The sequence below is a fragment of the Terrapene carolina genome, unplaced genomic scaffold (assembly GCF_002925995.2).
Source record: "Terrapene carolina triunguis isolate 2854851 unplaced genomic scaffold, T_m_triunguis-2.0 Scaffold62, whole genome shotgun sequence".
Lineage (NCBI taxonomy): Eukaryota > Metazoa > Chordata > Testudines > Emydidae > Terrapene > Terrapene triunguis.
The window spans coordinates 53,466,530-53,490,326 of NW_020664413.1; the positions used below are offsets into that span (position 1 = coordinate 53,466,530).

Sequence of the window (23,797 nt, forward strand, 5' to 3'; positions counted from 1 at the left end):
TCCTCCTCCAGGCCATCCCCCCGCGCACCGCCCCCCCAGGCCATTGCCATGAGCCACACTCCTGGGGCCCCTGTAACTCCCCTCATGCCCGCACAGTGTGCACACGCGCCGGCCACGGTGCAGCGCGCGCGGAGCCTCCCAGCGAAGGGGCACCGGGGCCGAGCGGGGGCGGCTCTAACGGGCCAACGAACGGCGTGACCCGCCTGAGGGGAGCGGCCGGGCCCCTCACCTTCCTCTCGCGGCTCTTGCGCTCCTCTCGGCGCCTCTCGAACTCCTCGAAGGAGATTTTCCCCTCCAGGTAATCGATCAGCTCGGGGCTGAAGCCCGACATCGCACTTGCCGCTGCGCCGCGAACCCGGGGACGGGGGGGAGGTTGTTTCGCGCACGGACTCGGCGTCCCTTGTTAATCGGGTCCGACCGCAGCTCGCTGCCGCCGCGCAACAGTTCCGGGGTAGCGCCAGCTGGCTGAGCTCTGAGCACGCGCGGTACGGATGCGAAGCCGCTGGTCTCCTGGGCACAGAGGGAGGGGGGCAGCAGGGAGCCGCGGAGGCTCCGGGGCGATGGTAGAAGGGGGTTGGGCGGGTGGGGACACAAGTGGCGGAGGGTGGGGCCGGGGTCAGGGTCTGGGGCCGGGGCCGCTCTGTCCTGCCCCCCCTCCCCACGGGGTAAGTAGTGATGCTAAGCAGCCTGATCCCACTTGGCCCTGGGTGCGACCCCGAGCTCGTGGCTCGGTGGGGCTGGAGAGCGTCTCGCTCCCCCAGAGAAGGTGATTCAATAAAAGATACTTTACCTGCCTCATCTTGTCTCTCTAATATTCTAGGACTGATAGGGTGACCAGACGTCCCGATAAAAGCGGGACCGTCCCGATATTTAGGTGTTTGTCCCACGTCCCGACCACTCTTTGGTTGGGACGCAATTGGTCCCGATATTTTGCTCCGCCGGCAGCACTCAGCTGTTGTTTTTTTTTGCCCCGCCGGTGGACCTCCCCCTCCCCCATGTGTCCCGATATTTTCTTCCTCTCATCTGGTCACCCTAGGGCCTGACAGAGCTACACCAACACTGCATACATTAGGCAGAGCTGTCAGGGTGGGCCGGTAAGTGTACTGACTGCTATCCATCACCTCCCAACGGATCTGAAATTAAGCATTTCCTATACTGAGTTTCCCCAACATCTTTCCTAAACACTAAAATTACCCCGGCTACACTGCTGTTTTCGTAATAAACCCCTATTTACAGCCCAGTGTTCTGTATGGGCCCGATCCAAAGTCTATTTCCATGGACGTCTTTCCTTTCACTTCAGTGGTTTTTGCATCAAGGAGGTACGTATTAGAATAATAGAATATCATAGAATATCAGGGTTGGAAGGGACCTCAGGAGGTCATCTAGTCCAAACCCCTGCTCAAAGCAGGGCCAATTCCCAACTAAATCATCCCAGCCAGGGCTTTGTCAAGCCTGACCTTAAAAACCTCCAAGGAAGGTATTGATAGCTGAAAGGGCATCTCCCATTCCTTGTACTGTTTTAAGTGGTTGAAAGATCACAGTAGACAGGAGTTACTGAATCCTGACCAGATAAAGGAAGTGAAGGACTACGACTAGAACATAAACTACAGCAATAGGTGTATTAGATAGATCAAATAAATGGATGCAGCTATCCAGGAAGAACAGAAGTCTATCTCCCTAATTTATGAAGATACCATTGGATGTAAACATGTATGGAAATCTATATTGGGAAAGCACCCTAGATTTGCTCAGGATTAAGTCAGATTCTTGTGCAGCACAGTTCAAAGTGCGTATGAATCATAGAATTATAGGACTGAAAGAGACCAGTGCCCTGCACTCATAGCAGGACTAAGTATTATGAAATGCTACAAAGTCATAATAAGAGCAGTTTACACCCACGTTGCCCTCACTTTGTACTAGTGAAAATGAAAGGCAGTGTTGGATGAGCCAACTGATACAGGAAATACACAAAGGTTAGATGCATATTTAATAACTCCAGTTTTACTGATTACATTGATTCTTTGGAGAAAAGACGTCTGTAGTTTTTCTTTTCTTTTCATCAAGTGGAAACAGAGTAGCAGAACCATTTCTATGACTCATCTGGAATAGGGCAGTGATTATGTTTCTAGAGCAATTATTGTATTATAAAACAGATTAAATCACGTACAGATATGTATTCTAGCTTCTGAGTTTGCATTAACTTACATCGACTTTTACAGGCTTTTCTAAATATGCTAGTCAGTCTCCTGTTCCTTAAAAAAAAAAAAGTCTCCATTTGGTGGGCTGGATGGGTCCAGACTACATACCTGGTTTGTAAAATAAAATCCTTTCAACTACTAACAGCTAAAGGAGTTTAGTTTAGATGATAGATGCCTCTGTTTTGAAGCCAGTGGCCCGCCTTCTTGTCCCGGTTCTACAAGTGCGCACGTATAGCTGGTGACCACGTCAGTACTGAAACAACAATGGAGCTAGTACCTCCATATTTCATACCTATTATTAAACAAGGGATTAGGCTCTGATTCTGCAAAGACTCATCCATGTGCTCAAGTTGGGTGAAATCCTGATCCTAGTGAAGTCAATGGGACTTTTGCCATCGACTTTAATTGGGCCAGGATTTCATCCTTTAACTTCAGTCAGTAGGACTACTCACATGTGGAGCATTAAGCATGTGTGTAAAAGTCTTCTCAGGATCAGTGCTGTACCTTCCAAATGAGAAGTACCTGTGGTAATCTGAATTCAGGATTTCCTGATGCTATTTTAGAATATGGTACTGGAAATCTGTAATGGTTCAGCTACATAAGGAATGGTCAGAGCAGAAATAGTAAGATGGGCTCTTATGAATAATTTATTAGTTTAATTACTAAATTGTGGGAATCATAGGGATTCTTTACTATGAGATTCCTATCAAAACATAAAAGCCAAAACATTTAAGTACTCTGATGGCTATTGTGTATCTGAATGAGACCTTGAATATGACATTAATAATGTACGTCTTAGGACTTCACAGGGTTTTTCTTATTTCCACATTTATGGAGGCTCTTTTTGTATTATCTTCTGCCTTTTTCAGTAGGATGATCTTTGGGATCTCTCTCAGATGTATACATCTGATGAGTCTATCTTTCTTTCATGAAGATTTAAAAAGATTATTATTTGTATTGTGGTAGCACCGAGGAGCACCGGTCAGCGATGAGGGCCCTTTGTGCTAGGTACTGTACAAACAGAGAACAAAGAGATGGGTTTCTGTAATGATTGAAGTGGTGTTTTTTTTTAAATTCCACACATCTCCAAACCAAATACAAAGCACTGTAATGAAGACTCAGTAAAATTCCATTCAAGAAAACAGTTATCTAAAACCTAGATGTAATCAATTTAAAAGGTAACATTTATTTACATTGCTTGACAAAGACAATTAGGAATAGTGAGACATACTACATCAGATTGAACTTTTCCTTCATTTACATTTCAACAAGTAAAATCTTGTCAGACCAATCTTCACAACCATCCATACCTCACCACCTGAAAAGTGAGCAAATATGGCAAATTGCAGCCAGATGTCAGATTTGTATATGTAAAGACTCGGATGCTGAAGAAAATGTTAAATTGTCAGATAATAGAAACCCCAAAGCAGTAACATTTTGCCATGTATGCTTCCAATTCACATGAAGTCCAAAAGTAACCACCTGAAAGGAAAAATAAATAAATAATAAAATAAGGATGGTAAGTAGGAGCATTTAAAAGCACATGGGGTCGGATCCAAAGCCAAAGGACCCTAACTGAAACACTCCCACTGACTTAGATGGGCTCATAAATCCCAAATTATTAGCATGAGCATTGTTAAACAGTAAATTATCTTTTCTGACTGGGAGTAATCTCTGTAAGGGTCAGGGTGAAGAACAGATTCCTCAAGGCCATGTAGTGTCAGTGGAGCTAATGTGGCTGCTTGTTTCTGGCCACTCACCTTTCATAGGATTAGCCACTGGCTGCATACATACAAATACACAATTTCCATTCTTGCCCACCTCCCTGCATGATTATGGCACGGAGACCTTTGTGGAATACAGCTCTGTGGTGCCTGAGGACTGGATTTCAAATCCTGCCCCCACCTAGAGTGGAAATGTACAGTTCTGCTGTGATTAGCACATTATGTGGCTGCAAGACTGATAGGGTGGAGAGATTAGGAAGTTGTAATTAACTGAACACAAACCCTGGTTAGAATTAATTTTTTTTTTAAAATGCCCAGTCTTTCAGCCCCTAAATCTTCATCAAGTTAACAACAGAATCTCCACATATTTTGGGGGCCCAGATCTGATCTTATGTGATGCAATATTTAGACAACAGAGTAAATCAAGGATAGGGGAGCACAGTTAATTCTGTGTTTCTAGGTCTTCATCAGTTTGTGTCAAACATCAGTGTTGTTTTATGTTCCTTAGGCCCCAGACCTTGAGTTATCCTCTGTGTGGCTGATGTAGCAAAACACAAGTGTCCAGTAATTTAGTAATTTCACAGTAAATATAAACTATTTTGTAAGAACACTCAAAGCAAATATTTTCATTTATGAACAGCCAGAAATTTATGTTCAGAAACCATCTCTTACCCACTATTTATTACTAAAAACAACCCAAAGAGTCATTTAAAATCACATTTGAATTTGTTTAAGTTTAGAATTTTTATAGCTTCACAAATTTTAAAGCCAGAAGGGACCACTGTGATTATTTAGTCTGTCTTCCTGCGTGACACAAGCCATAGATTTTTACTCCATAATTCCTTCACCAAACTAATACATTCTGATTGAGGTAGAGCACATCTTTTAAAACCACTTTTTAATCCATTTTACATTGTGTGGTGCTGATTTTTTTTTCCAAATTAAACCCATCGAAAGGTGATTTAAAATGAAAATATTAATACAATTGTCACTATAATATAATGAATGGTGGTGGTGTGCTACATAGTTCAGACAGAGCCATGGACTAGTGAGCTAAGCACAGGACTGGCAGCCAGGAACTCCTGAGTTTTAACCTTGACTGCCACTGACTCCTTGTAGGTCCTTGGGCAGGATCCAAATCCTATTGAAGTTCTTACTGTTTGTAGAATGGGGACAATAATACTTAGCTACCCTCATCATGTTGTCATAAAGAGGATTATTATTTATATAGTATACAAAATAAAAATAAAATAAATATCCAAGTTCCCTGCAGTACATTTGGTCATGGATATACTAATAGTGCAAGCTTGATTCATATTATAGTATAGACATATGAATCAGTTTGCACACTATTTTATCCAACCTTCACTTTTAATTGAAGAAATAAAAACATCACATTTACAGAGATTTAATAGGCCGATTACTCTTTGTTACTGTAACGTTTTCTTTTTTGAGTCTGTTTTTTCCTTGATGTGCACATATCATGGGAGGCTATCAGCCTCCATTAGAAAAAATTAGATTGTACTAGGTTTTACTTGATCTCTTGAAATCTTTCCCTATTTAATCCAGCAAATGTCAAGTATGTGTCTCTGGAAATAAATTAGAGACATAAGCAGTGCATAAACTTCTGACTTCAGAATACTTCTTACCATGCATATACTCCTGTTATTCCAGAAAGAAATTAACTCCCCAGAAATTTCTCCTTAAATAAATTTCAATCACCTTTGAGTGAGAGTTAAAATACCACACATTTCTGATGTGTTATCAAGAGCAAGTTATTTTTTATTCTTCATATAGAAGGGAAAATTACCAGAATCCAAATCTGTAACTCAACCACATGTAACTGTCAGCACAGAGGAAAAACAATCACTTTTACCTTGGTCAGCAGCTTCTTTCAGCCTTTGAAGTAGTTCTGAAATAATTTTTTCTTTTCTTCATAATCTGCAAATGCAGAAGCAGTAGGATCCGAGTAGATAGCTACAGGCCTGGGTCTGTCATTATTCATGGAGAAAGTATCTAGGAACTTTCTCAGATCAAGACCTCTTCCCGAAAAATAAGCCTGGAGTGTTCTGAAAAACTGAAGACAGTTTACATTTAAAAAATGTAAAATGAATAATCATATCCATTAAAACAAAGTAAATATACTTGTGAAAGGAACTGGATGGGAATGAAGTCCTCTATTTTATCCACAAACATGTACAGCACAGGCAATGGCAGAGCAAGCTGCTCCACTCTGCTTTCACAACGTGTTTCAAGTGTGAACTGGAATGATTACACCTAGCAGTGATTTAGTCATATTCATTTGCTAAGTACAGTCAGTCATTAGCCCCTATGATGGGACTGGCCACACAGACCCAGCAATTGTTGCCAGATTCTGACACTGAAGTTAATGGGATTGCATGTGGAGTAAGGTACTTCTCATCGTGAGGAAGGGTGTCAGAATCTGGCCTTGTGATATGGACACCTGTCCAAAGACCACCAACCCATTAATCAGCGAGGTCTCAGCTGAGCTGTACTGATTCAAACTGGTAACCTAGAGGAGAAAACCTCTCCCAACTGCCAGTCCCCACAATGTGTATACTTCTGACACTGAGAATATTAGTAAAAAATATTTGTTAGCTTTGGTTTTCCAAATAAGAGGTGGCATAAATCAGGAAGATTGAATCAGACTGCTTCAAAGGTCTTAAATTATTTCTTCAGATCCCTAGGCTTTAAGGATTGATTAATGGGGTAGATACCCAACTTTTTAATGCATGCCTTTTACACCTTGAACACACCTTAACTGTGAAGCTTATTAAACAGCCCACAATATCTGAAAGTCCCTCAAATTGACATGTGTTCTAAACTATACAAGAGTATAGTTTATGTAAAGCCTTTAAGATCTTCACAAGAAATGTGATCAGAGTATTATGCTGCCCAATTTGCTAACATTTTCTTTAGAAAAGGCACACAGTGAAACCTCCATTAAGAGCAGCCTCTAGCAACAGCCACAGTACCCTCAGGTTTTCCAGTACAATTTTATTTATCCTAAAAGTCACCTGCAACTGATTTGAGCTGATCCTTTGGCTGGATAGTCTTTGTTATTGTTCAAAAATATTAGTTTTTAGTTAGTATTTTTTAAATGTTATATTTGGTCACCTTCCAAACAAGTACAAACATTGCTGCTAACCACTGACATGTTTCTCACAACTTTTGCATAAGACCTTATAAATAATCCTTTGTAATTGAATATTCTGTTATTGTTAATTGGCTGTCAGATCTTAAACCATTCAAGGTGCTGTGTCAGATATGAATATATTTGTGTTTTCAAACCATGGTTTACCATTTGACTTAAACAATATTGTCTATACAGTCAACAAGAACAGGACTAGGAGAACACACAGAGCACCCCTATTCTGTTGGATAAAATGAGTTGTATTTTCACAGATCAAAATACATCTCTTTTTAAATTAATGTGTATTGTACATAGGTATGAGGAAGATCCATGTGCAATATATTAAATTGAAAGTGTTTCTTCAAGTTAGATTAAAGCATGTGCAGATGGCTGCTGACACTCACCATACAAAGCACATCAGCGTTACTAACACTAGCTAAGAGGGTCCCTTTTCACTTTGAAGTTTTTAACTACAAAAGGTAAGAAATTCTGATAATGAGACACCTAAATATGAGAAACACACACAAAGTTTGGGCTTCATTACAATGTTTCCTGCAGGGTTTCCTTACCAGATCTCGGTTTCTGGGATTGTCCAGAGGTTTCCATTTTTCTTCTGGCCTCAGCGGAGCCCCCTTTGCCAACCCCCTCAGAATAAGCATAGTACCCAGAACCAGAAGTGCCACTTTCCACATGCTGGAGAGATGAGCAGGCTGCACATGAGAGGGGGAAAGAACAAGACTGTATGAGTTCTATAAAACATGCACCACTGACATATGAAAGCAAACATTTCATATAATTAATGCGGATAAATGGTTTAAAACAATCAATCAGTCCATGACAAGGTGGATCTACCTTCTGGAGAAAATATATATATGTGTGTGTGTGTGTTCTCTCCCCCTCCCCTGCCTTTAGTGTATCTTGAGGAACAGATTAGTCCTAAAGAAATGCTTCCCATTCCATTGCTACCTCTGAGACACTGCATCCCCTCTCTATTTCCATCATATAATAGTTCTAAAATAGTTAATCAATTAGTTACAGCAGCAGATCTTTGTGTGCCCTGAGGAAAATATAGCAATATAATTAAAAATCCAGATAGTCCAATTTTAAAACTGCTTGAGAAAAACTAAATGTAGTAAATATATGAAATAATAAATTAATAATAAATATAGAACATTTTACAACTTGATGCAACACTTACTCTCACTCTCTCCTTAAATAAAGCTTACCTGTAAGTTTGGCTCTGGCTTGCCCCTTCCTGGTTAGCCTGTCTGTATCTGCAAAACAGACTGATCTCTCCACTTATATTGCTAGTGGACTGGGTGTGGGTGGGTGCCAATGACGTTAGTAGTATTGCAGTAATGATTCCATTTCCATCCATGACAAAGACCCTTGAGAATCTCATCCTCGATACTCTTAAGGCCTGTTGCTACTAAATCTTGCAGCACACACTGCCCTCCCTCCTCATCCAGCCACATCACTGAAAATTTGTGGATGGCAAAATAAAGAAATTTCCTGCAGGGATGGTGGAAGCTTAATAAAATGTTACTTTTAAATCAATTTTATACATTTGTTTTTCAGATAATAATATCTAGCAGAAGGATTTCCAAGATAAGCTAGATATAGAGCAATTTCCTGGTGCTGGAAGACAGCAAGGTGAGGTCTATTTCAAGATGCAAAATCTTAGCACCTTAATGAAAGTATTGACCTGATATCCTGATGTTATCTGCATTCATTTATAGATTGCATATGGGGATACTAGAGTGGATGATTCCAAGGTATTACAGACAAAGATTCTAAAAAGGACTACACTGTTTAACTTGTTCTTATTCAAAAATATCAGTTCAAAACTGCTATGACATTTGATTTTATTTCTCCTCATATATTTTTCTCCTGACAGTTTAAAGAGTATTTTAGTTACAGCAGTTGCACCAAACGGTCACTTTTCAAGTTGGGAATCTTGGTCATTCTTTTAGCACCAGTCCATTATTATTAATAATAAATATTTGTATAGAATGCCATACCAGTAGGTGTGTACTTTATTTATTGAGATTTAAACTTTTTAATGACACTGATCTATGGCTCTAGGAACCCTGACATCACTAACACAAATAAAATTCCAGTTGCATCATTTTGCTATCTATAGTAATGTGTGTACCTAGCACATAGATTATCTTATAAGGTTACACTAGGAGTTATTGTAGTATTTAGACTAGATTGTTTTAACTGCTTTGTTTTTGTTATCTGTGGGCAGCTTGGAGACATTGAGTTCTTAAGTACATGCATTCTGGCTTTCAGATCAGCACCAGGGACAGCAACAACAGGAGAAACAGAATGAAGGGGGAAAGGCTGAGTAAACTTAACGGAGTTTCAGCTATTTTAAATTAACCAGTCTGACAGAATAAGCTAGTCACAGCACACATAAACACACCCCACACACCTTATATGTCTGTCAAGCAGATGATTCTCATATAAGGCAGGTGAAAGTTGGGAAGGACCTCAGTGTCCCCTAGTGGGGAAAACTTCTGGTTTCATTGCAGTTCCAGGGCATTCACCAAGTTTCACTCCAGCAATTCTGTTTGTAGACACAGAAGAGGCTGTGTTTTTCCTGGAGGTTTCTGCAGATTTTAATGAGACCAGAAAGAGAACATAAGCAGACCCAATAATTAACTCATCTTTGTCTTTGCTATTTACTTTCCCCCCATAGAAACAGTTATTAAAAAGGTTAACTGGCCCCCTTGCATGAAAAAACAAACTGTTGCTCCTCAATTAAGAGATCTCAGTCCTGGAACTCCAGTGATCTGGATTGAATGTCTGGCTCTGCCATTGGCTTCCTATGTGATCATGGGCAAGTCACTTAATCTTTGTGCCGCACTTCCCTGTCAGTAACCTGGGGATTGTCTTATCTATTTAGATTGTAGGGGCTTCAGGCAGGGATTGGCTTTTGCTAAGCATCTGTACCACACCTAGCACAAGGCCCTCCCCTCTGTTGAGGCCTCTATGCACTACTGTAATACAAATAATAATATTTTAAAAATATAAACAAGTGAGAAAAATAATTAGAAGTAACATGGAAAAATAAAACATTTCTGATATGTCCTGAAAAAGTATATACTTAGTTCATCTCATTTTTTTTTAGGACCTGCTGCTGTAGAAGCCATTATTGCTTTTCTGTCTGCATTCACTCAAAAAACCCCACAAATGAACAGACAAAAACATATACTATCTAGATAGTTCTTCAGAATAGAAGCAATTTCAGGTGTTTTATTTTATTATCTTATAATGTGGGCATCTTATCTACATGATATACTGGCTGCAGACTAAATTGAATATGACTAATACAATAATTGAATGATGTGTTGAAAAAAATCTTTTTAATTTCTATGTCCATTATAAACATCTGAAATTGTCCATTACTACTTCTGTATTAATCAACTCCTGTACTGTAATTTAGCTTTCTAACCTAATATCTCACATTTGTACTCCTACCACTCCCTGATTGTGGCTGATCCTACTGTTGTATAAGACAATGCAAATTTCTCTGACTTTAATGGCAACAGGAGCGAGTCCAAAGGTATCACTTGTCTCAGACTTGAAGAGATATCTAGTGGTTTGTTTTGGCAATGAGGGGAGTGGAAGGAGATGCTGTTACATATTTTATGTTGGCCTGTGAACTAAAATCATTTCATTTCAAGAACAAGAATATAATCAGAGTCAAAACTATCCCATAAAAACTCTCAGTACCTGGACCAGGAGAAAATAGCTGCTTCTATAGTCAGCTAAAGCAAAGGCTCATTGGGTCTTAGCCCTGGTCTACACTACGAGTTTAGGTCGAATTTAGCAGCATTAGATCAATTTAACCCTGCACCCGTCCACATGACAAAGCCATTTTTGTCGACTTAAAGGGCTCTTAAAATCGATTTATGTACTCCTCCCCGACGAGGGGATTAGCGCTGAAATCGACCTTGCTGGGTTGAATTTGGGGTAGTGTGGATGCAATTCTAAGGTATTGCCCTCCGGGAGCTATCCCAGAGTGCTCTACTCTGTGCTGGAGTATTGTGTCCAGTTCTGGGTGCCACATTTCAGGAAAGATGTGCACAAATTGTATGAAGTCCATAGGAGAGCAACAAAAATGCTTAAAGGTCTAGAAATCATGATCTATGAGGAAAGAGTTAGAAAATTGGGTTTGTTTAGTCTGGAGAAGACTGAGGGGAGACCTAACAGTTTTCAACTATATAAAAGATTGTTACAAGGAGGAGGGAGAACAATTGTTCTCTTTAACCTCTGAGGATAGGAAAAGAAACAAGGGGCTTAAATTGCAGCAAGGAAGGTTTAGGTTGGACATTAGGAAAAACTTCCTGTCTGGTTAGTTAAGCACTGGAACAAATTGCCTAGGGAGATTGTGGAATCTCCATCATTGGAGGTTTTTAAGAACAGGTTAGACAAACACCTGTCAGAAATGGTTTATTACTTAGGCCTGGTCCACACTAACCCCCCACTTTGAACTAAGATACACAACTTCAGCTACGTTAATAACGTAGCTGAAGTCGAAGTACCTTAGTTCGAACTTACCGCGGGTCCAGACGCGGCAGGCAGGCTCCCCCGTCGACTCCGCATACTCCTCTCGCGGAGCAGGAGTACCGGCGTCGACGGCAAGCACTTCCGGGATCGATTTATCGCGTCTAGACAAGATGCGATAAATCGATCCCAGAAGATCGATTGCTTACCGCCGGACCCGGAGGTAAGTATAGACGTACCCTTAGTCCTGCCTTGAATTCAGGGTGCTGGACTAGATGACCTTCTGAAGTCCCTTCCAGTCCTACACTTGTATGATTCTACGCCTGCACATTAAAACTGAAGAATATTTTAAAGCATGAATATTTTGCATACATGTGTCACTATTTTTCCCCTTTGCCACAGAAGAAAGAGGTGGGTTGATAATTTGAGATACTTCGGGGCATCTGTTATTGAACAGGCTGCTTATTATTGTATGGACAGCTCAAGAAGTACGTTGATGATTAGTTTAATGTACTTTTTAAAATGTAAAACAAAACAAATAATTTAAATTTGATGAATGCTAATTTTCAAAGAGTAATCCATGTTACAAAGGAATGTAAATTAAATTTTGATTATATTTTAAATTTGCAAAGGGTAGTTGACAATACATAATGCTTTAACCTTAGACTTTGAGTCTACTTACATTTAACCTACTGTTCTTGTATATACCCCACGATGATTCTTTCTGAGTAGGAGATATAGCTCTGTAGTTAAATGAGTAAAACCTCTGCTGGAACTATCGGAAGGAAAAAGGAGACTTGATGCATTTCTTCTGACTCTGCCTTCCCATACAACACTTTTGTGATGAAATCAGGTCCCATCTGAACAAATAAAAAAATCCTAAATAAGCTGCAAAAATCCGTCAAGAAGTTCTCTTTTGTACTGAACCACACTATCCCCCTACAAAGAAGCAAGGAGTCCAATAGCCAAGGTGACCCCACAGAGGAGTTCTCAGACTCAGTTGTAGTTGGATCACATGATCAGATAGACCAAAAAGACATCAATGCTTTGTTGGAGTAGGCAGACTGCTTTTAGAGCAGAGAGAGTAGCCGTTGAAAATGTAGTTTCACAGCTGCGAGGAGCGGCACCAGGAGCCGGCAAACAGGGCTGCTAACAGGGGAGTTTAAGTGGGAGTTTACAGGGGGAGGTGGAAGGGGAGGTAGGAGGGCGCGGCAGGCGCTGTGCTTTGTTGTCCCAGGAGCAGCAGGCAGAGACCACAGCAGCCATGAGCCAAGCAGCGGGGGACACTATGCAGATGATTGCATGCGGCAGCTGTGGTATGTACATGGTCCTCGCTGGGGAGCCTGAACAAAGGTATGTTTGCATGAAATGTCGCCTAATAGACCTGCTAGAGGAAAAGATTAGAGGGCTCCAGATGCAGGTGGATACTCTGGTAGAGTTTAGAAGGGGATTCGAGCAGCTAATGGAGCAGAAGCAGGGTGTGGCAGAAGGGGAATGCTCAGGGGTGCAGGTGGAACCACAGGCTATGGTCTGTGAGGGGGGAAGGTCAGGGGCAGAGCAAGATCAGTGGAAGCATGTGACTGTGAGGAGCAGGCCAAGGAAAAGGAGGGCTAGTGAGGGGGGAATAGAACTCAGGAACAGGTTTGAGTGTTTGGATAACGAGGAAGAGAGGCAGCAGGCGGTAACTGATGGTGGGAGGCAGAGGAAAAAGAGAAGAGCGGCTAGTCCAATAGAGAGAGGGCAGGAGTTGATGGAGACAGCACCAATACCGGGCCCCAGTAGGATAGAGGATGGCACTAGGGGGACTATAAGGGAAAATAGAGAGACACAGGAGGTACGACTACAGGGAACAGGGGATAGATTTGTACAGAGTACTGTCACCAGGCAAAGGCAGGTTTATGTGATTGGAGACTCCTTGCTGAGGAGGTTGGACCTGCGGTTGAAAAGGATCCTAAAAGGAGCGGGTAAGAACCCTTTGATCATCCTTCACGTAGGAACGAACGACACGGCTAGGTTCTCGCTAGAGAGAATTAAGGGAGATTATGCCAGGCTGGGGAAGACGCTTAAGGAAGTTGAGGCTCAGATTATCTTCAGTGGGATTCTGCCTGTTCCTAGAGAAGGACAGCAAAGGGCTGACAGAATTGTGAGGATAAATAGCTGGCTAAGGGAGTGGTGCTATAAGGAGGGCTTTGGGATGTATGGCCACTGGGAGGCTTTCGGGGACAGACAGCTGTTCTCGCGGGATGGACTTCACCTGAGTAGGGAAGGAAATAGACTTCTGGGAGGGAGGCTGGCTCATCTCATCAAAAGGGCTTTAAACTAGGAACTTGGGGGAGACGGTTGGGAGATGTTCAGTTAATCTCCACGCCAGATTCCAACACTGAAAAGGAGTGTGAGGAGATAAGCACGGACATAGGTAGGGGTAGGGAATTGGACATAAGAAAGAGGGGGCGGATGGACAGCATGGGGTCCGTTCCAAATTTCATAACTAATGGGAGAAAGGATAGACAGCATACGGTAAGATGTTTATACACCAATGCGAGAAGCCTAGGTAACAAAATGGAGGAATTGGAGCTCCTGGTCCAAGAAATGAAACCTGATATCGTAGGAATAACCGAAACGTGGTGGAACGGTAGTCATGACTGGAGTACAGGTATGGAAGGGTATGTGCTGTTTAGGAATGACCGGAAAAAAGGTAAAGGTGGGGGAGTGGCGTTATATGTCAATAATGAGCTAAAATGTAAAGAAATAATAAGTGATGGAATGGATAAGACGGAGTCTGTATGGGCAATAATTACACTGCATAAAAGAACTACTAGAGCCTCCCCCGAGATAGTGCTTGGGGTGTGCTATAGACCGCCGGGATCTAGCCTGGAGGCGGACAGAGAACTACTTAATGTTTTTAGGGAAGTAAAAACTGATAAGAACTGTGTCATCATGGGGGACTTTAACTTCCCAGACATAGATTGGGTAACAAATGCTAGTAACAATAATAGGGCTCAGATGTTCTTAGACGTGCTAGCAGATGAATTCCTTCATCAAGTAGTAACTGAACCGACGAGGGGGGATGCCATTTTAGATTTAGTGCTGGTGAGTAGTGAGGACTTCATTGAAGAAATGGTTGTAGGGGACAACCTTGGCTCAAGTGACCATGAGCTAATTCGGTTTAAACTAAATGGAAGGATTAACAGAAATGATACTGTAACTAAGGTTTACAATTTCAAAAAGGCCAACTTTAATAAATTAAGGCAACTACTTAGGGAAGTGGATTGGGTTAACATACTTAGGGATTTAAAGGCAGATGACGCCTGGGATTATTTCAAGCAGAAGTTGCATGAGATGTCTGAGGCCTGTATCCCGAGAAAGGGAAAACGGTTAGTGGGCAGGAGATTTAGACCTAGCTGGATGAGCGGGAGTCTCAAAGGGGCGATTAAGAAAAAACAGAAAGCGTACAGAGAATGGAAGAAGGGAGGGATCAGCAAGGAAACCTACCTTATTGAGTTTAGAGCATGTAGGGATGCGGTGAGAAAGGCCAAAAGCCGTGTAGAGTTGGACCTTGCGAGGGGAATTAAATCCAATAGTAAGAGGTTTTATAGCCATATAAATAGGAAGAAAACAAAGAAAGAGGAAGTGGGACCACTGAAGAATGTGGATGGAGAGGAAATTAAGAATTATCTAGGCATGGCACAATATCTAAGGCCTGGTCTACACTAGGCTTTTATGTCGAATTTAGCGCCGTTATATCGAATTAACCCTGCACCCGTCCACACCAGGAAGCCATTTAGTTCGACATAGAGCTCTCTTTAAATCGATTTCTGTAATCCTCCCCAACGAGAGGAGTAGCGCTAAATTCGAAATGGCCATATCGAATTAGGCTAGGTGTGGATGGAAATCGACGCTAATAGCTCCGGGAGCTATCCCACAGTGCACCACTCTGTTGACGCTCTGGACAGCAGTCCGAGCTCGGATGCTCTGACCAGCCACACCCCCGGGAAAATTTGAATTCCTTTTCCTGTCTGGGCAGTTTGAAGCGCAGTTTCTGTTTGGACACCGTGGCGAGCTCAGCAGCAGTGGCAACGATGCAGAGCTCTCCAGCAGAGATGGCCGTGCAATCTAATAGAAAGAGGGCCCCAGCATGGACGGATCGGGAAGTCTTGGATCTCATCGCTGTGTGGGGAGATGAGTCCGTGCTTTCCGAGCTGCGCTCCAAAAGACGGAATGCAAAGACCTATGAGAAGATCTCTAAAGCCATGGCAGAGAGAGGCTACAGCCGGGATGCAACGCAGTGCCGCGTGAAAATCAAGGAGCTGAGACAAGGCTACCAGAAGATCAAAGAGGCAAACGGACGCTCTGGATCCCAGCCCCACACATCCCGTTTCTACGAGGCACTGCATTCCATCCTAGGTGCGGCCGCCACCACTACCCCACCCCTGACCGTGGACTCTGAGGATGGGATATTGTCCGCGGCCGGTTCCTCCGACATGTTAGCGGACGGGGAAGATGAAGAAGGAGATGAGGAGGACGAGGCAGTCGACAGCGCTGGCACCGCTGATTTCCCCGACAGCCAGGAGCTCTTCATCACCCTGACAGAGATCCCCTACCAACCGTCCCCCGCCGTTACCCCAGACACAGATTCAGGGGAAGGATCAAGCAGTAAGTGTTTTAAATATCTAAACATTTATTTACAACATAACTGGCATATTTAAAATATTAACAGTAGCTAAAGTGCTTTAAAACATGTAAACATTTATTTACAACAAAACAGGAAGATTTAAAATATTAACAGTGGGTAAAGTGCTTCAAAACATGTAAACAGGAAAGTCAAACAAAAGGGGAATCTGTGCAAAGTGTATCATGATTAGTCTGTCTTTGGGCGCCTCAATATGTAGTCCGAACCATTTTCAAAAAATTTCACAATGTCCGCTTCATGATTATAGTGCCCAAAACCCTGCAGTCATTTGTCCCTCCAAGGGCACCTAAGCCAAGAACTGGTCAATGTAACCGGGGATAGAGGCGACATCCTCCGGGGAGAACTCCTCATAGGTCTCCTGCAGGTGTTTTTCCAGCCTCATGAGCAGGTTCCTGGGCAGGGAGAGCTTATTAGGCCCCCCGTGGTAGGACACGTTTCCCTGCCACAACGCCAGCAGGTACTCCGGGATCATGGCCTTGCAGAGCATTGCAGCAAATGGCCCCGGTTTCTGCAGGCTGTCCCGGAGCATCTTCTCCTTCTGGCTCTCCGAGACCTTCAGGAGGGTGATGTCTGGCATGACTCCCTGCTGTGAATTAGGTAGGGGAAAGTTAGTATTGGGACTGCTTGCCCGTCCCTTTACAGAACTGCAACCGCCGGTTTACAGCCACGCGGTTTACAGCCGCGAGGGGGTGGGACAGGGCCAGAGTTCATGCTTGCAGGATTGCTGCCAGCAGAGACTCGCATTGCTTTCTATGTGAAAGGAGGCCAGTGCCACTCTTAAAGTTTTAAGCGGCCACAAGTCTACGGCTTACCATGTTTGCCAGCTAGACAAAGTCCGGTGTCCAGCCCTGCTCCTCAGCTCGCCACAGCAAGACCGCAGGCACTGTAGGCGAGGGCCGAAAATTCGACCTTGTCCTCAGTGCGCGTGTGATAGGTGCTCTGCATGGTCTTGTTCACAGAGAAAGACTATGTTCTCTGTTCACAGATACATTGCTCTGTCTCAGGAATTCACTCCCTTTTTCCAATTCCCACAGCCACATCTGCCCAGAGGCTAGCGCACATTAGGAGGAGGAAGAAGAGGACACGGGAAGACATGTTTGCTGAACTAATGGGATGCTCCCGAGCACAGGCAGCCCAGCAGACACAGTGGAGGGAGAACTTGTCCCAAATGCACCGGGCAAACATGGAACGGGAGGAGAGGTGGCGACAGGAGGACAGGCAGGCTACTCAAACGCTGCTTGGACTAATGAGGGAGCAAACGGACACGCTCCGCCGCCTTGTGGATGTTCTGCAGGACCGGAGGCAGGAGGAGAGAGCCCCGCTGCAGTCTCTCTGTAACTGCCCTGCCCCGCCACCAAGTCCCATACCCCCCTCACCCAAAGTCCAAACACGGAGGGGTGGAAGGGGCCGTGAAAAATTTCACTCCACCCCTGCGGACTGCTCTACCACTAGAAGGCTCTCATTCCCCAAAATTTGAAAAGTCCTTTCCTACCCGCCTCACACAAGACCCCGTCCAAGTTTCACCCCCCCGTTCCATGTGCGGTTGTTAATAAAGAATACGTTTCTGTTCATTTCTGTTTCCATCCTCTTCTTTTGGAGGGGAGTCTGTCTGAAGGGGGGGGGAAGGGGCTTGGTCATTGGACAGGACAGTCACCTTTAGCAGGGGGCAGGTGCAGCAGCAGGGCACATATACAGTGCAGTGACTAGTTATCCTGGTCAGTCTGGGAGGTGGTTTTCATGTTCTGTGTGGTGGGGGGGGGGTGGTGTTGCTCTGTGACTTGGTGGCGGGGGAGGGCAGTTACAGATCTTATGCAGCGGTCCTTACCCTGGATCACAGAGCCGCGCAGCAGGGGATCTGTAACCCTCCTGTCATTCCTGGAGTTTAGAAGCATCATTTGCATCACAACCCTAAACCCGCCCCCCGCCACAGTCTGCGTCCCAGGTTTAAAACATTCCCGCGAAAACAGTAATAAAGACAACGGTGTCCATTAACAAAACAGAACAGATTTTATTTTTTGGGAAGGGGGTGAAGGGGGTATGTAATTGGAGAGGATAGTCGACGGCAACTGGGTAAAGAAACGGGGGCAAGTTCTGCTTCTGTGTCCACAAACTTAAAAGTCACTGGGTACCCTGCTCAGCCTTGAAACTGGCTTTCAAAGCCTCCCGGATGCACAGCGCGTCCCGCTGGGCTCTTCTAATCGCCCGGCTGTCTGGCTGGGCGTAATCAGCAGCCAGGCTATTTGCCTCAACCTCCCACCCCGCCATAAAGGTCTCCCCCTTGCTCTCACACAGATTGTGGAGCACACAGCAAGCTGCAATAACGATGGGGATATTGGTTTCGCTGAGATCACAGCGAGTGAGTAAGCTTCTCCATCTCCCCTTGAGACGGCCAAAAGCACACTCCACCACCATTCTGCACTTGCTCAGCCGGTAGTTAAACAGTTCTTTTTCTGTGTCCAGGGCGCCAGTATAGGGCTTCATGAGCCAGGGCATTAGCGGGTAGGCTGGGTCCCCGAGGATCACTGTAGGCATCTCCACATCCCCAACAGTTATCTTGTGGTCCGGGAAGTAAATACCTTCCTGCAGCTGTCTAAACAGACCAGAGTTCCTGAACACGCGAGCGTCATGAACCTTGCCCGGCCATCCGACGTAGATGTTTGTAAACCGTCCCCGATGGTCCACCAGTGCTTGCAGCACCATTGAAAAGTAGCCCTTTCTATTGATGTACTGGCTGGCCTGGTGGCCCGGTCCCAGGATAGGGATGTGAGTCCCATCTATAGCCCCACCGCAGTTTGGGAATCCCATCGCAGCGAAGCCATCTATGATGGCCTGCGCGTTTCCCAGGGTCACTACCTTTGACAGCAGTACCTTGACGATTGCCTTGGCTACTTGCAGGACAACAACCCCCACGGTAGATTTGCCCACGCCAAAGTGGTTCGCGACTGATCGGTAGCTGTCCGGCGTTGCAAGCTTCCAGAGGGCTATGGCCACTCGCTTCTGGACAGTCAGGGCTGCTCGCATGCGGGTGTCCTTGCGCTTCAGGGCAGGGGACAGCAACTCACAAAGTTCCAGGAAAGTCCCCTTCCGCATGCGAAAGTTTCGCAGCCACTGGGATTCATCCCAGACCTGAAGCACTATGCGGTCCCACCAGTCCGTGCTTGTTTCCCGGGCCCAGAATCGCCGTTCAACAAAATCCACATGCCCCATTGCCACCGTGATGTCCTGGGCGCTGGGGCTCGTGGTTTCTGACAGCTCTGTGCTACTCTCCGACTTCAGGCCCTCACGGCGGTGCCGTAGCCTCCTCGCCTGATTTCTCTGCATCTGCCTCTGGGAAAGGTGTATGATAAGGTGCGAGGCGTTGAGAACGGCCACAACTGCAGCGATGGTCGCAGCGGGATCCATGATCGCAGTGCTGTGGCGTCCGCGCTGTCACTGATCAAAAAGTGCGCGAACTGATTTCCCGCCGGCGCTTTCAGGGAGGGAGGCAGGGCGGTAGTGACTGACGGATGACGACAGTTACCCAAAAGCACCCTCGCCACATTTTTTTACCCAGAAGGCATTGGGGGCTCGACCCAGAATTCCAATGGGCAGCGGGGACTGCGGGAACTGTGGGATAGCTGCCCACAGTGCACTGCTTCCAATGTCGACGCTTTCCCTGGTAGTGTGGACTGACAAAGTCGAATTACTGTCCTTAGTGTAGACACACACGTTCGACTTTGTAATATCGATTGCACATATTCGATTTAACTAAAATCAAACTACTCTCGTAGTGTAGACATACCCTAAATGAATATTTTGCATCAGTCTTTAATAAGGCTAATGAAGGGTTTAGGAATAGAGGGAGTAGGACAGAGGGGAATAGAGGAGGGGGGATAGACATTACAGTATCAGAGGTGGAAGCCAAACTTGACCAGCTAAACGGGACTAAATCGGGCGGACCAGATGATCTTCATCCTAGAATATTGAAGGAACTGGCGCGAGAAATTGCGAGCCCCTTGGCGACAATTTTTAATGAATCTGTAAACTCGGGGGTGGTACCATTGGACTGGAGAATAGCTAATGTGGTTCCTATTTTCAAGAAGGGGAAAAAAAGTGACCCGGGTAACTACAGGCCTGTTAGTTTAACTTCTGTAGTATGTAAGGTCTTGGAAAAATTTTTGAAGGAGAAAGTAGTTAAGGACCTTGAGGTGAATGGCAATTGGGACAAATTACAACATGGGTTTACGAAAGGCAGGTCGTGCCAAACCAACCTGATCTCCTTCTTTGAGAAAGTAACAGACCTTCTAGATAAAGGAAATGCGGTGGATCTAATATACCTCGATTTTAGTAAAGCGTTTGATACGGTTCCGCATGAGGAATTATTGGTTAAATTGGATAAGATGGGGATCGATAGGAAAATCCAGAGGTGGATAAGGAACTGGTTAAAGGGGAGACTGCAGCGGGTAGTACTGAAAGGTGAACTGTCAGATTGGAGGGAGGTCACCAGTGGGGTTCCTCAAGGTTCGGTTCTGGGTCCGATTTTATTTAATCTATTCATTACTGACCTCGGAACCGAATGTAGGAGTGGGCTGATAAGGTTTGCGGATGACACAAAGTTGGGAGGCATTGCCAACTCGGAGAAGGATCGGGATATTCTGCAGGGAGACTTGGATGACCTTGTAAATTGGAGTAATAATAATAGGATGAGATTTAATAGTGAGAAGTGTAAGGTGATGCATTTAGGGATGACTAATAAGAATTTCAGTTATAAGCTAGGGACGCATAGGTTAGAAGTGACTGAGGAGGAGAAGGACCTCGGAGTCCTGGTTGATTGCAGGATGACTATGAGTCGGCAATGCGACGTGGCTGTGAAAAAAGCTAATGCGATCTTGGGATGCATAAGGCGAGGTATTTCTAGTAGGGACAGGGAGGTGCTGCTTCCGTTATACAAGGCGCTGGTGAGACCTCACTTGGAGTACTGTGTGCAGTTCTGGTCTCCTATGTTTAAAAGGGATGAACTCAAACTGGAACGGGTACAGAGAAGGGCAACTAGGATGATCCGAGGAATGGAAAACCTTTCCTATGAAAGGAGACTCGAGGAGCTTGGTTTGTTTAGCCTAACCAAAAGAAGGCTGAGGGGGGATATGATTGCTCTCTTTAAATATATCAAAGGGATAAATACCAGGGAGGGAGAGGAATTATTTCAGCTCAGTGCTAATGTGGACACGAGAACGAATGGATATAAACTGGCCGTGGGGAAATTTAGGCTTGAAATTAGACGAAGGTTTCTAACCGTCAGAGGGGTGAAATTTTGGAACAGCCTTCCGAGGGAAACGGTGGGTGCGAAAGACCTCTCTGGCTTCAAGATTAGGCTAGATAAGTTTATGGAGGGAATGGTTTGATGGGATTACGTGATTCTAATCAATTAGGCAATAACGGCCATCGCTGGTATAATGAGGGTCTGGCTAGAGAATCTTGCCTGTATGCTCGGGGTTCTGCTGATCGCCATATTTGGGGTCGGGAAGGAATTTTCCTCCAGGGTAGATTGGCAGTGGCCCTGGAGGTTTTTCGCCTTCCTCCGCAGCATAGGGCAGGGGTCGCAAGCTGGAAGATTCTCTGCAACTTGAAGTCTTTAGATCACGATCTGGAGACTTCGACAGCAGAGTTAAGGGAAAGTGGGGGGGTCAGCTTTTGTGGCCTGCATCATGCGGGGGGTCAGACTAGATGACCATATTGGTCCCTTCTGACCTTAAAGTCTATGAGTCTATGAGTCCTACTAATATAACCCCAGAAATTCAGAGAATCGGTCTGCTGCACGAGAATGTGGCAAGACTGTTGGAACGCCAAAAAAAAAATCCAAACAAAATACCCCAAATAAAACCAAAAACAAAGTAACTTTTAATTAAACTTTTCCACTTTGTGTATGTGAGAGAGACATCCCAGAAATGCATTCACCAAGTTCAAATCAGAAAAAGCTGTTATGAGATACTCTGATAATCAAATTCATTACATTAAGAAAATGAAAGTCTGAACAGGGATTGCAGATATCTGATTGGTACATAGAAATGAAAGCTTCAGTGAATTTGAAGATATTAGAGATAGTTTGAAGAACAAAGATTTTGATCAAATTGAGTCCTGGAAGTATATTCCTAATCTGAAAGTCTTTACAAATATGTAATCTTCATGATCGTTTGCATACCAAGTTGCTTATACATCTTCATTCCCCTATTTCTATTTACCTTTTTAAAGTATTTCAGTAGGGAGTGAAATCTTTCTCCTAAAAGTGTATTTTTGACACTCTCAATATATTCTACTAGTAAATATGCTGAGAACTAATGTGAATTTTCAAAAATTACATTGCTTCTGGAGGAGCCTATGCTCCATATAACTGAGTTTAACAGAAACCATGAACATTGGGTGGCTGATGATGTAGGCACAAACATGAGAGAGTCAATTATTTTATCCTTGTTGAAGGTTCTCTTTTTAATTCAATAATCTTTTATCTGAAATTATGTTTGTTACTGAGCCAAAATGAAGTGTGAACAGATTTAGCACTGGCTTCAATACTGGGACTCTTTTTTGGCCAAAAGCATATTTTTGAAAGATAATTCAACTGCAGCCTTTTCAGTGAAGTAAACTCAGACATAAATAGTACACATTCAGAATTGAGTACTATTAGTGCAATTATACTCATTAGACAAAATTACATCCTTCTATGAAGAGAGTGGTTGGCTTCACAAATGCTTTCCAGCTAACTATCAAAATGTGCCACTTCAAATGTGTCTAAATTCAGATTCTGCTCTTCTCAGCAAACCTACCTAAATGGACACATCCCTGCCAAACTGAAGATTGTTAATTAAATACACTGTACATTATAATATGAATATTAATGTGTATCTGAATTAAACTTCACTGAAGTTAGATAACAATTCCTTAAACTAAGGCAACACTTTCAGATGATCAGCCTTTAGCAAGTCACTTCTCTATATCTTTAACCCCCCTGTTGGAAACGCCATAAAATCCAAACAAAATACCCCAAATAAAACCAAAAACAAACTACCTTTTAATTAAATCTTTTCACTTTGTTTATGTGAGAGAGACATCCCAGAAATGCATTCACCAAGTTCAAATCAGAAAAAGCTGTTATGAGATACTCTGATAATCAAATGCATTACATTAAGAAAATGAAGTCTGAACAGGGATTGCAGATATCTGATTGGTACATAGAAATGAAAGCTGCAGTGAAATCCAAATCCAAAAAAATCCAAACCAAAAAAAAACAACAAAAACCACCAACCTCAACTGTTCTTGAGCAATGATCATGGGGGAAAAAAGAAAAGAAACCAGACCAGGTGGTGTCCTGGAGAGAGCAGAAAGATAAAACACCAGGAATGTGGTTTAACTAGGCTGAAACTTTATTAGGTAACATATCTGGGAACTATTCAGCAATAGTGTGCCCAGTGCAGTAATCCTCCTTTTGTATTCCATTCCATCGTGTGAAGGGATGCAGACAGCTCCCCATCCCATTAACCTGGTC

The 23,797-nt window shown here is 43.8% G+C and overlaps 2 protein-coding genes across 2 annotated transcripts in view; both read right to left on the reverse strand.

Moving 5' to 3' along the window:
- Positions 1–354, reverse strand: part of GTF3C3 (general transcription factor IIIC subunit 3) — a 30,376-nt gene extending 30,022 nt beyond the window's left edge. The window contains exon 1 of the mRNA XM_026647643.2: positions 230–354. Within this exon, the coding sequence (XP_026503428.1) occupies positions 230–331 (102 nt within the window). The 5' untranslated portion in view covers positions 332–354. The remainder of the gene's footprint in view (positions 1–229) is intronic.
- A 3,127-nt stretch (positions 355–3,481) lies between these two features.
- CUNH2orf66 (chromosome unknown C2orf66 homolog) lies at positions 3,482–7,810 on the reverse strand. The gene is made up of 3 exons (XM_024198946.3): positions 7,646–7,810; positions 5,799–5,999; positions 3,482–3,680 (listed from the first exon to the last, which is right to left on the reverse strand). Exons 1-2 carry the CDS (start codon positions 7,766–7,768, stop codon positions 5,817–5,819), a joined length of 306 nt encoding a protein of 101 aa, XP_024054714.1. The 5' UTR covers positions 7,769–7,810; the 3' UTR covers positions 3,482–3,680; positions 5,799–5,816.
- Positions 7,811–23,797: the final 15,987 nt, after the last annotated feature.

What these genes read in the sequence shown, in the direction of transcription:
- CUNH2orf66 (XM_024198946.3), bottom strand. Translation starts at nt 7,768, where the DNA reads ATGTGGAAAGTGGCACTTCTGGTTCTGGGTACTATGCTTATTCTGAGG. An exon ending in ATCCCAGAAACCGAGATCTG is followed by an intron (nt 6,000 to 7,645) that starts GTAAGGAAACCC and finishes AACTGTCTTCAG; the next exon opens with TTTTTCAGAACACTCCAGGC.